We start from the raw sequence: 12,129 nt of genomic DNA on the forward strand, positions 1-12,129 counted from the left end.
TATACCGATTGTTGTATATTACCTTAGTTAGATCTATACTCGAATATTGTTCATTGGTTTGGAATCCATACTATTTGAAATATGAATGAACTATTGAAAGGGTCCAGAATACATTTTTAAGACTGGTTGCGTTTAGATTTAGGATTGATAGAAAGAGTGGATCATAAACTGAATTGTTACATTTACTTAATCTCAATACACTTTATTACAGGAGAAAACAATTGGGTTTAATGTTCTTACATGCATTGTTAAATAACCAAGTCCAATGCCCTGATTTGTTAGATATTATTGATATAAGTGTTCTTGCATTACACACTAAATCTCAGAATTTATTCTCCCTCCCATATAGTAGTTGCAATTACATATTTTATTTGCCTATGTACAGGATAGTAAGAAATTTTAATAGCATATGCTCAGATTTTGATATTTCTCATCAACAAAAAAATTTCATTTAAAAATTCCTTACAGACCCATCTTTTATTGCCTACCTAACTAGTCTGTATCATTCTTTAGTACAAATTTCTGTATGTATTTAACTAAAGATTATTGTCAGTTGGCTTTTAACTATATGTTTTATTTTTGTAATGCATTTATCCTGTTTTATTCTTGTACGCTTTTTTAAATCATGTACAGTTTTCCACATTAATTTTATGATGTGACGAAAAGCCTCGTCAAGGCCCGTTCTGTGTCCGCGTCTTTTTCCCGATTTATGTTGGCGCGCGGCAACAGCAAGTGATGAGCGACCTTCTTTTTTTATATACTGTCGTCTGCTACCATTTAGCATGTCTTTTGTTGTGTAATGGGTATATAAGGCCCGGTATTGTGGGAACTGGGGTCGATTCCTGAGAAAGCGGTGGTTGATCCGCTAGAGAGGACGGAGGTCAGCTGTGACAGTGCCGAGGTGGGGCAATAAGACGGGGCCGCGGCAGACGAGGGCTACGGCATTCTGGAGGTCGGACAACGCGACCAGGGGAAAGGCGTCCCGGAGAGGAAAGCGTGGAGTACAGCGAGGCACAAGAAAAGTGTCCTCGTTTTTTCGTCAGGACATCACGACATCGTCCAAGGATTCGCGGGATGTAGTTCCTTGCGATCGACGCATCGTGACCCGGCGACCAGGATTCGGACCCGCCGTCTTTGACACTTAAGTACTCTAAACCCTCTCCCGGGACGGGGAAATAATCCCGATCCTCCCCCCGCTCCAGCCAGCCCACGCGCCCTAATAACGAAGAAAGTCCCCAGTGTGCACGTGTGTCATCCTAATAACCATGTGGTTTCTGACATAAACTCACGTCGCTCTTTCTCGGTCTAAAGACCATTTTAAATTGTATCACTCATAAATGTATCACTATTCTCCCGTTCGCGTCATCCCATCTGGTTGACGTCAGACTCATTTTTGATTGAACGGAACGTGGAGCGTGTAACATTTGAAAGTAGAACAACGAACATTACCCATAATTGCCTTTGAAGTGCAGTGGTTTTTGTCGCAACTCGAGCAAGATAACGAGTGCCCGTGTCATAGCAATCATTGAGATATTCAGTGTTATTTTTGTCCATTTTTATTCATTTACCCCAATAGTCATCTCATCCCTCATTTATTAGATTTAAGATTTCTTTCTTTTTGTGTCTGGTATATTTGCTTCGCTTTTCTTTTTTGCAAGTGTATCATTGATGTCTCACCCAAGTCAGCATCACCTTTCATCCCTCATTAGTGTTTAAGGACAAAAGTGTTCGTTTTATTTTCTCTGAATAAATTTTCGTATGACAGTCATTCGCTGTGTACGAGGTCATTCATCCTCTTGCTGTCCCATTGGGTTCAATGCCCTGAGTTCCCATCTTGACCGCGAGCCCCAGAACCTACGAAAAATTAAGAACTCGGATCGTGATCCCAGTTCGACGGTGCACGGCAACCGGGAGTGTACCGTTACAATATTAAGTACATTTTTTATATCCTGTCCTTTTTTGTACCTATATTGTGCTATTTTGTATTTTAATTTGTATTTTGTAAAAGGGCTTGTGCCCGTAAAATAAATATTATTATAAGAGAGGATCCTCAATTCGGCCTCTAAATTTACTGTCACCCACTGCGAATTTGCATGGGTTTACAAAGGTCGCCACTCGCGTCGATGACGGACAAATATATGCCAGTGAAACAGGGAAATAAGGTGTAATTAGGGGTATTAACTGAAATTTATACACACGATGACATTATCTATTAAATTCACCACTTTTCAATCCCATTCCTCGCAATGACACACATTTAACTGCAAAATATAGGGGGGAAAAAGTGGATCGCACAGCACTCATCATCGCGCCGCGGAAATTTTTTTAATACCGATTAAAATGCGACCGATGTGGCCTCAGAAATCAGCTTCTATGGGATTGCATTGGGCCTCCTCTTTGCAGTCCCCTTGCATTGAGCACGGAGACATATCGATGGCTAAGTTCTAACAACACGTATCTCAAAAATAGCAACTTTTCAGCAGAGCAAAAAAACATGATTAATATTTTTAATTGTAAACTGAAATTAAAAACCAAAAGTTCATAAAACTGAAAAAGGAGCATTCATTTGCAAACAAAGATTAGTTTTTTTATTATTACACATTTTTAAGATACCTGTCTCAAACCGGCCGAATTTGAGATACGTGTTGTTGGAACTTCGATATTCAAATCAACGCCGCGGAGAAGTACGACTCAAACTGTAGAACACGTTAACCATGTAAAGGCCGGGTGAGAGGCGATAGGTTTACATCCTCGTAGTGGACTTCATAGCTATGACTATGGGTTTTTAGATTATTATGGGGCAATCGTGGGCGCGTTGCGTGGGCGTACCCAGCGGGGGGCATCAGGGGGCAACTGCCCCCCGACCTAGAAGCCAAAGTAAATTCAGACCAAACCGAAAGTTTTTAACAAATTTTCTTCAAATCAAAGAAAAGTGATATTAGGATAAGACACGCAATCAAAAATGTGTTTCTTTTCGAGAAAGTAATTTTTTAAACTTATAAATCGCCGTCATAATTTTCTTGAATTCTAGTTTCCTTAACATTTTCTGTGTTACAAATTGAAGAACCACGGCTTGCTCCCCTTTAGTTTTGATCTTGGGTACGCGCTTGGCGCGTTGTGCATTTATTTGGTTCTATATTCAGGGGCCATATCTTAAAATAGTTACCCAAAGAACAATAGTCTCCAATGAAGTGATATCCTTTGATGCAGGTACAACGTCCAACTCCTACTTCGACGGTGCACTTTCCATTTCCAAGGGTCTCGCAACCAGCTCCGTTTCTGCAAGGGTTGGCAACATAAGCACTGCCTATTGATGATAACACAGGCCAACAATGAAAAAACCTTTTACTGAAAATACCTTATTCTTATGTTTTTAAAGTTGCCGAATCCAAATATGATGGTTTTATAGTTGTATCACCCACCATTTATTCACATTTTACAGTTAAATGAGTGAAACCAAGTAAATTTTTAGAATTTAACATCTTTTTCGTAGTTACAATAAAATTGAAAAAGTAGGTCTAATAAACGAAGATAATGGGGGATTACTGTTGGTACTTCACCGAGAAGTTCAGCAAGCGATTCATCGCAGAAAAAGCTACACAAGAAGCGTCAAGGAAAAAAGGGAAATAAAATGTAGACCAATTCCAGTTGACAAGTAAACCCTGTATTATCACGCTGTAGTAAATACAAACAATTTTACCACGATGTAGGGAACAGTAAATACAAACAATTTTATGATGCAACACAGTGTTTCATTAATTTCCCCACATGCCCTATACTGGTCCCCCACGTGGTCTCTTACTGCTGGCCTTTATCTTACCGTCTTTCTGTCTATCTCTTGCTATTATTAGACTAAATATTAAATACTTACATATTGCTTGGAAACTATGGATGATACAAAAAAAAACTAAGGCCAGGTTTGGATTCGGCACATCAAAATCTATAAAGATCAGCTATTAAAATTAAAAAAAAAAAGTTTTCAAACAAATTTTTCGTTGGTCTTTGTAATTAGAGGCATGTTTTACTAAATAAATCATTCATTCATTCATATAACTCCATAGAGCGTTGTGTTGAAATAAATGCAATAATAGTTATGATACGCATCACATATTATTATTGCATAATGAATAGACTGTGAAAGTAATATCAGCGAAAAACTGATCGATATCGCGTCCGTAGGACCCCACACATCGATATTTTATGCATAGCAATATTTTTTCCCAATCACCAAATAGAATGATAGTTTCATAATGATAAATAATCTTGCTTTGTGCGATCAATTTACAATGTGACGGACTGGTTCCCCTTCCATGTGGTCCTCAAGGCCATCGAACACGATCAAACTCAATGTTCCAAAGGCTCGTTACGACTTACAGTCTGTTCTAAACTTTCTTGTAGTGCTACTACGATCTCAGTATCCCACCTTCCTGACCCATGCCTCTCTGATCAACATTTATTTCCAATTTTATCTCAAGTTTGACCATTTGATTCTGAAGTGGTCTGAAGAAAACCATTGTGCATTTGATCTGCGTGCAGTCGGTCTCTTACTGCTGGCCTTTATCTTACCGTCTTTCTGTCTATCTCTTGTTATCTTTCCTGTCTACCATACGGACTTGTCAAAAACGTTCTCTATAAATCTAATTTAACACCTTTGTCGAACACTTGTGAGACATCCAATTAGAAATCACACACACGATCTAAATTTAGTAAAAGATTAGTATAAATTTATTGTTATGCCACGATTGATGAAAGATCAAAAGTTTTTCACTGTCCCTGAACTAAAAACTTGTCCCGTTTGTCCCATAAAAATAACTCCAGCCTTATTTGAGTTACAGATCAACAGGTGCGCAACCAGTTTATCTATTCAGTTCAAACGGTCTTTGGAGCTGAGAAAGAATGGAAACATTTATTAGAATAGTATGCAAGTTAGTCCGAAAAAACTGGAATACAAGCCAGAGTATTACTTTAGCTGTCCAGTGATTTTAGATATCCAGTGATTTTTGCGAGACTCGGTGGAACGAGGAGATATTCCTTGTAGAACAAAAAAAACCACATCACAGTTCCACTAACTTTACGGTGATGCCGACTGGTTTCGACGGTTATAGCGTCATTCTCAAGACAAACAGAAAAATGGGACGCACTCTTATTCCGTACTATTTCTTTAACTATGTATATTAGGCCGGCCCTTATTTTTCATAATTGCGAAAAGTTATGTTCTCCTGGTCTCAAAATGATCCAAATGAGGTCTATATTCACGTGTTAAAATTTGGTTACTTTTTAATAACGGCAACCCATGCCCCAAGGGCCCTAAATACTAAGGACCCTCAATTGAGTTTTTTGGGGTGGACAAAGTGCTATTCCTATGTAAAACGTAAAAGTAAAGCCCTTTCGATCCAAATTTCTGTTGGTTTTGACCTATCTCTAAGCGTTTAGGAGATATCGTCCGTCTTAATGTAATCCCCCCCAGGGCGCCAACCCGCACCGCGGTACCGCTGAGGTACGGCCCGCACCACTTACTACAGACTTCCCCTCAACCCCCTCCCCTCCCTCGGTAACGACTTTGCCCACACTGGTAAGATCTAGCCTCTGAAGAAATGTGCTTACCTTAGTAAGAATTTAATTGCCATAACAATACTTCCAATGCAAGAGATCAATTTATTTTCAGTCTGTCCATGAATTTCGGTACATTAGCCAAAATAAAATACATTTTCATTATATTTCTAATTCTTCTGACACTGTTGGGAGCGGAGAACCACACCTTTTACTTTCTTCTTGAATATATTGAAATCTATTCCACCTCAGCGGTACCGCGGTGCGGGTTGGCGCCCTGGGGGGGATTACATTACGACGGACGATATCTCCTAAACGCTTAGAGATAGGTCAAAACAAACAGAAATTTGGACCGAAAGGACTTTACTTTTACGTTTTACATAGGAATAGCACTTTGTCCACCCCAAAAAACTCAATTGAGGGTCCTTAGTATTTAGGGCCCTTGGGGCACGGGTTGCCGTTATTAAAAAGTAACCAAATTTTAACACGTGAATATAGACCTCATTTGGATCATTTTGAGACCAGGAAAACATAACTTTTCGCAATTATGAAAAATAAGGACCGGCCTAATGTATATAGTTAAATATCAAATGAGTTACATGCCTGTAGGAACCAAATGCACGCTGATTACAGGGTGTGGAGGTCAAGGCGGAGTAAGTAGGGGGAAGGGTAGCAATAACTGATACTTTGTAACAATCATTAATGTTTCCAACTAATATCTGCTGACAAAGGATCTAGGATAGCTTGAATCGGAATGGTTAAAATAAGATTTGTTGTATAGTTAACCCATTCGGGTAAATAGACGGCGATTCGCCGGTTCGATACGATTTTCCTTAAGGTAAAGAGCCGGCGAACTGCCGGTAGCGTCATTGCTGTTGTTGCATTTGAAAATTTTTATTGAATGAATGTTATCTTAAAACTAAATATCATGTGCAAAAAAAACCAACTAAAATTATCCCATAAAAATTCTATGCGTCTTGACACAAAATTTCATATTCTATAAAATAATAGGAAAATTAAAACCCTTAGAAAAATACAAAAGGCATTTAGTTAAGAAATTTTCATGAAAAATTAAGAGGCGAATGGGTTAATAAGCTACTATATTTGTGAATACTGAATATATTCCTACATATATTGGCAGGCTATGCATACATATATTTTGGCATGCTATGCATACATATTTTGGCATGCTATGATGCACGCATGAAACGCTTTCTATGCTAATTTTTCATTTATCAATTACCAACGAATAGTTTTATTTTCATGGTGACTAGCTAGCGTCCTTAGCACTCTTCCGGTTTCTGGTCTCGCTGTCCTCAGTGCTTGGCGTTTGTCTAGCGAACGAGCGTGCGTCTGATTAAGGCTAGGACGAATGTTGCATACCTGGTGTGGAATGACCCCGTGCCACACACCCTAGTGGTGGCTTGCACAGTACCCCGTAGAATGTAGATGTTGATGAATGGACTTACCAGCCTCACAATTCAGCGAGTTGTCAGCGTGGTAGTCGTCTATGCAGGTACATGTTCCGTTTCCCGCGATTACTGAGCACATAAGGTGAGGTTGAGATTCGCAACCAACTCCGTCCCGGCAAGGATCTCCAACTTTAGTGTCTCCTGCTGAAATAGCGACTGATAGATCAACAACTGACAATAAACGCTCGCGAAGTACTAATCATCGGCGTCATTCATACTTTGAAGGATAATTTAAAGGATATTTCACGCCACGAAAGCACTTTTTTTTCTACCAAAACAGGTTTTCACACGTCAATTCAATCCATTTTCAAGGTGCCGAATCCTGGGTTGGTAGAAAAAAAATAAGTGTGGAACTAGACGAGTGCTTTCATTATGTCAATTTTTCAAAGATTTCCATCACATTGCGCTGGAAACTAAGATATACCTTTTATTCCATGGAAATGATGGATATGTATAAGGTGTCTAAATGTAAGATTAAACCATGTGGATTCTGCCGAATCCACGTGAGCTGCGAACCGACCTATTGCTATTTGAAAATTATTGGTTCGTAACTCGAAGAAGACATTTTCACGCATGGAGTCGCTGAATACGGGACTTCAAATTTAGGTCAAGTTCTCTGTACATATTCTTAATTGTCATTTAATTGGTTTTCGGAGTAATTTTCCCACATATCCAACAGTTAAAAGTGGTATATATCTTACCGCGATTCATATTTTTTTAGCGGAAAAACGTTCTCTTAACTACGAAAGCAAAAAGGATTTACTGCGAATCGCGCATACCCGACCGTGCGCCCTTCAATGTTTTTATATTTCTATTCAAGTACCCTTGTATGCAAGGAGATCTTCATTTTCAATTTATTTCTCGAATTCGCTAAAAAAAAGATGGCTTATAGTTACCTGAACCCTGGAACTCTGGTATGACGTATGGCTCTGCGGGATTCACAGCTGCGATGGAAATGAATACGAAAAGGAGACTGATAGAAGGCATCTTCATTTCTTCCTTTCAACCAGGTGATGCAGTTAGCTGAAAATGTGAGGTAAGAAAGAGAGGTTTAGTAACACATCGGCAGAAAAAAAATCGGCCTCGATTGTAAACAGGGGTCGCGACTTCGCGTTCCGCATTGGTCTACCTTTACGCAAAACCCTGAGAGCCACCTCTAGGGTGTTTGGCAGAGGGTGATCAATTACCAGCATGCAGCATTCAAGAGGATTCCCACATGCTGCGGCGGCTGGTGGTAATTTAACCAGGGTGTGCATTACAGCAGACATACTATGAGTTAGAGAGATTAAATATTGTATAAAAATAGATGCCAGACTCACAACGTGGTATAGAAAGCACAACAGCAAATAGCAGCTAGAAAAACACGTAAAAAGTGTTTTTAGCATGAAGTTCAAATGAATACGCTAAATGGCACTGGATGCATTGACGGACTAGTATTCTGGGCGCAGGTAGTGTATGTGGCAACTGCACTAACTCTGCAAGTTACTCTCCAAATATGCGCGGGCGCACTGGCGTCGTTTTGAGTCTGCTCCTAGCACCCATTTGAACGTGGTACCCCCCTCACCGCTTACCTCGTCCCGCGCGGACACCCCAAAGCGATCGCGTAGACCGAATATGCGACTGGCACGATGCCACGGTATCGCACACTTGTAGAGCGGTGAATTCGCCAACGAAATAGGTGTAGGGCTCGGAGCTTCATATTTCATCCATTTGTAGACTGGAGTTTTGTCTTTTTCGTTGTAAAGGAATAGTTTTCTATCGTAATTCATTCATGTTGCAGTGTGCAGAGCACAAGCACGTTAGCAAGAGCCTACTGTATACTTGCTAACATGCGTATATGCACGCGCCACCACTGCCCACATGCACACCACGTGGTCATTGAAATGTTAGGTACGCATTCTAACAAATTATGCTCCCACATTCATGTAAAGGAAAAACTTGCCCACTAGTCAAGAAGGAAATCTGCTAGTAAAACGAGTACGCACCAAACATGCTATGAGAAATAGTAAGTAAGAAAATTCAGTAACGTGCATTAAGGACAGGGCCGGTTCAAGCGGTAAGCAAAGTACACGGCTGCGTAGGGCGCCAAGCATAAGGGGGAGCCTAAGCGCTCAGTCCAATACATATAGTACAGTAGAACCTCGGATAACGACCACACTCCGTTCCAGAAAGCTGGTCATTATCCGAAATTTCCGCTATCCGAAACAATTTTTCCCATGAGAAATGAAGGCAATTGGAATAATTGTTTCCCAGCTCCTACTGACTCGCTATCATATGAAAGTTACAGGGTATATAGGTATTGTATTATATTGTATTACTTGTAGAATTACTGTTGTAGTCGTTGTATTACTTTGTATCCATTTGGGATCGCACAGCACCGAACACAAACATGGCCGCTACACATCTGTTCGCTCACCGAAATTTTGTTCGCTATTCGAGGCAAATTTTTAGCGAAATTTTTGGTCGTTATCCGAATTGCTCATTATCAGAGGCGTTCGCTAACCGAGGTTTGACAGTATTATTGGTTTTTTAGGTCCGGAAATACCACATTGAATATAAAATGATATGTTTTAAGTTTACGATAATATTTAAGCCCATACTTACCCTTATTCCTAAAGTATGTGTATTTACTTTAAAACGTATCCAAAGAGAATCCCCGCTACCTCTCAGGTTACTTTTTAGGAAGGGGGCGAATGTTGTTCGCTTACACTAGAGAAATATATCTAGATCCGGCCTTTATTAAGGGTTACATAAGTCAGAAGGCTAACCTACAAGTCAACTAACCTATTTGTAAGTCCTAGCAATGCCGTTATACTCTCTTATTTATCGTGGAAAAATCAAAATTCTGATTTTATCTTTTCCGCAGTCTATCTCTCTTATTTTATTTACATTATCTAATCTACCGTAGTAAGTTGGCTTTCATAAGATAAGGCTAACTTCGTCGGAAAATAAACTACTCTTGATTTTACATTATAGGTTCAGTAGGAGTATAAATGTTGCCCCTATTTGTTGTTCTTGTAATGTTCGTTGGTAAGCGATCAAGTCTACTTATGTTTACTCTGTGTAACAATACTCTTCTGATCTGATGTCAATTAAATGAAGTGTCTTGAGTTTAAGTCATATTTTTCACTTACATTAAACCAGTGTCTTCTACAACTATGCGGCAAAGAAACTAACACTATCTAGGTCATGATAGTTTGTGTACTAGTAATATTTAAGATTGTTGAAAAATCCGATGTTTTAAGGTTAAATTTGATGTTTTCGGTTGTAAAGGAATAAATAACCTAACTAACTTCCACAAAAAAATTCGCTTAGTAACCGTCCAGTTTTGGCTCTTCTGCTGGCATAATCTTCTGATCTGCAAACTCTTTGATCTAAACCTACGTCCTAACACGTAAGCCGCCACAATTGGCGTGTTGGAGGAGGATGTTTGGACGTCACTCGTTTGCAAAAATGGAAGATGCGAAATGGTGTGGCACTGAGCTCCACGAGGCACTTTCTAAGTCCGCGATAGTTCGGAAGAGAAACGAATTCCCATAACACACTGTTCGCAAGAATATCCATGCCCCTCGAATGTCTAATCCATGTTATTTAAAAATCACACATGATAACAAAGGGGCCATTCTCACTAGATTTTGAGCGTCAGTCAAGCGCTGCATAAATTGCGTCAAGAAGGGGCAGGTTTACGCAAAAGACGTTTTTTTTACAGTCAAAAACACAAATAGGTCAACAACTGAATGGATAACATTTCGGCTTCATTAACTGCTTTATAAGAAGATATCCAAGCCAAGTTATTTCCTAATTTAAGACATAAAAATTAGAAAAAAAAATTTTAAATCCGCGTGTACGTGCACCGGTCTATCTAATGAAGATTTAGTAAAGAAAATGTCTGTCTAACAAGCCATTGAAACACTTATTGTTGTGGCTTTATAGAATTTTTTTATCAAGTCAAATATTATTATTCAAATCAGTACAGCCACTCTTGATTTACAAATGATGAAACTAAACTCTTAATTGATTATTGGGCGGTACGAAGTTCGCTGGCTTAGCTAGTAAAATATAAACAACAAATGTTAATTTCCGCTGTTAAATGCATGACTACACTACCGACCATGGTGTTGCCACTCTATGTCTTTACCAATGCCATTTTCAAGTGCACTTCTATGTCATTCATGTCAGAGTGTCGAAAGCATGGTTGGTAGTGGAGTTAAAATTGTGAAAATTACCATTTGTTGTTCATGTTTTATCATGGATATATCGCATTTCAACCACGTTAAGCCTGAAACGATTGCATAAATACCCACATTTGTAGTTATCTTAACTCTCCACACAAAACTCAATCTACGTCAATACATTCCCACAAACATATTCATGCCCGCTTCAGATCGTCATTTCACGTTTTATCACACACGAAGTAATAGCGTAGTCATGGAGTGATTCTTTTGTTTAGCCGAGATTTTGTCATTTCTATCACACGTATAAACAAATTGAGTGTCTAAGGTAATGTTCTTCATGGCTCCCTCAGAGGGACGCGTGTTCCTAATTGCTCAATCAATCTCTTCTTTTGCTTTTCCATAGTCTTTTGAATTTGAGACTAATTTGAGTAAAAACTGACGGTTCTTCGGGAATATAGCCCCATAAATCGTGGTTATCTCTCAATGGACAATGTGCGACTGTAAATTAGAGTCCTCTACCAATTGGTCTGCGAAGTTTTAGAGCTTCCGAATTGTAGTGGTGGCTCTCTCTCTCACGCCCCGTGGGCTCGGGTTCAAACCTATATTATTTTTCAGGGACTGTCCAATTTCTGCATGTGTCATTATGACGAGTACTTGAAGTCCAGTACATCGGATGGGGCGTTAAATCTACACTTACATGCTACTCTTCCAGCCACGTTAATGGACGTGAGGCAGGGGTTGCTGGGACACCAGCCGTTGGTAAATACAACAGAAATGCACATACGAAGGTGCGACTAGGATCATTTGAAAATCGTCATTGTTCGGAGGAATACAATTCCCAAAGCTATGAGTTCCGCAAAATATCTCCCTTAATTTATCGCTTCTTTTGGATCTTGATACATAACGGGACTAATTTGACTTTATCTGTGTGG

The 12,129-nt window shown here is 39.4% G+C and overlaps 1 protein-coding gene across 4 annotated transcripts in view; it reads right to left on the reverse strand.

The window, feature by feature from the left end:
* The window catches only part of LOC124164334 (fibrillin-1-like), a 69,711-nt gene that overhangs the window by 53,774 nt on the left and 3,808 nt on the right, over positions 1–12,129 (reverse strand). The window contains exons 1-4 of one of the 4 annotated variants that reach the window (XM_046541608.1): positions 11,895–11,926; positions 7,919–8,045; positions 7,020–7,166; positions 3,167–3,307 (exon numbers count right to left, since the gene is read on the reverse strand). In XM_046541608.1, coding sequence (XP_046397564.1) covers positions 3,167–3,307; positions 7,020–7,166; positions 7,919–8,015 — 385 coding nt within the window. In that variant the 5' untranslated portion in view covers positions 8,016–8,045; positions 11,895–11,926. Of the gene's footprint in view, positions 1–3,166; positions 3,308–7,019; positions 7,167–7,918; positions 8,046–8,151; positions 8,175–11,894; positions 11,927–12,129 lie in introns of those variants that run through there. The other 3 variants (XM_046541609.1, XM_046541610.1, XM_046541607.1) reach the window with 3 other exon arrangements.

This window comes from Ischnura elegans, chromosome 8 (genome assembly GCF_921293095.1).
Source record: "Ischnura elegans chromosome 8, ioIscEleg1.1, whole genome shotgun sequence".
Lineage (NCBI taxonomy): Eukaryota > Metazoa > Arthropoda > Insecta > Odonata > Coenagrionidae > Ischnura > Ischnura elegans.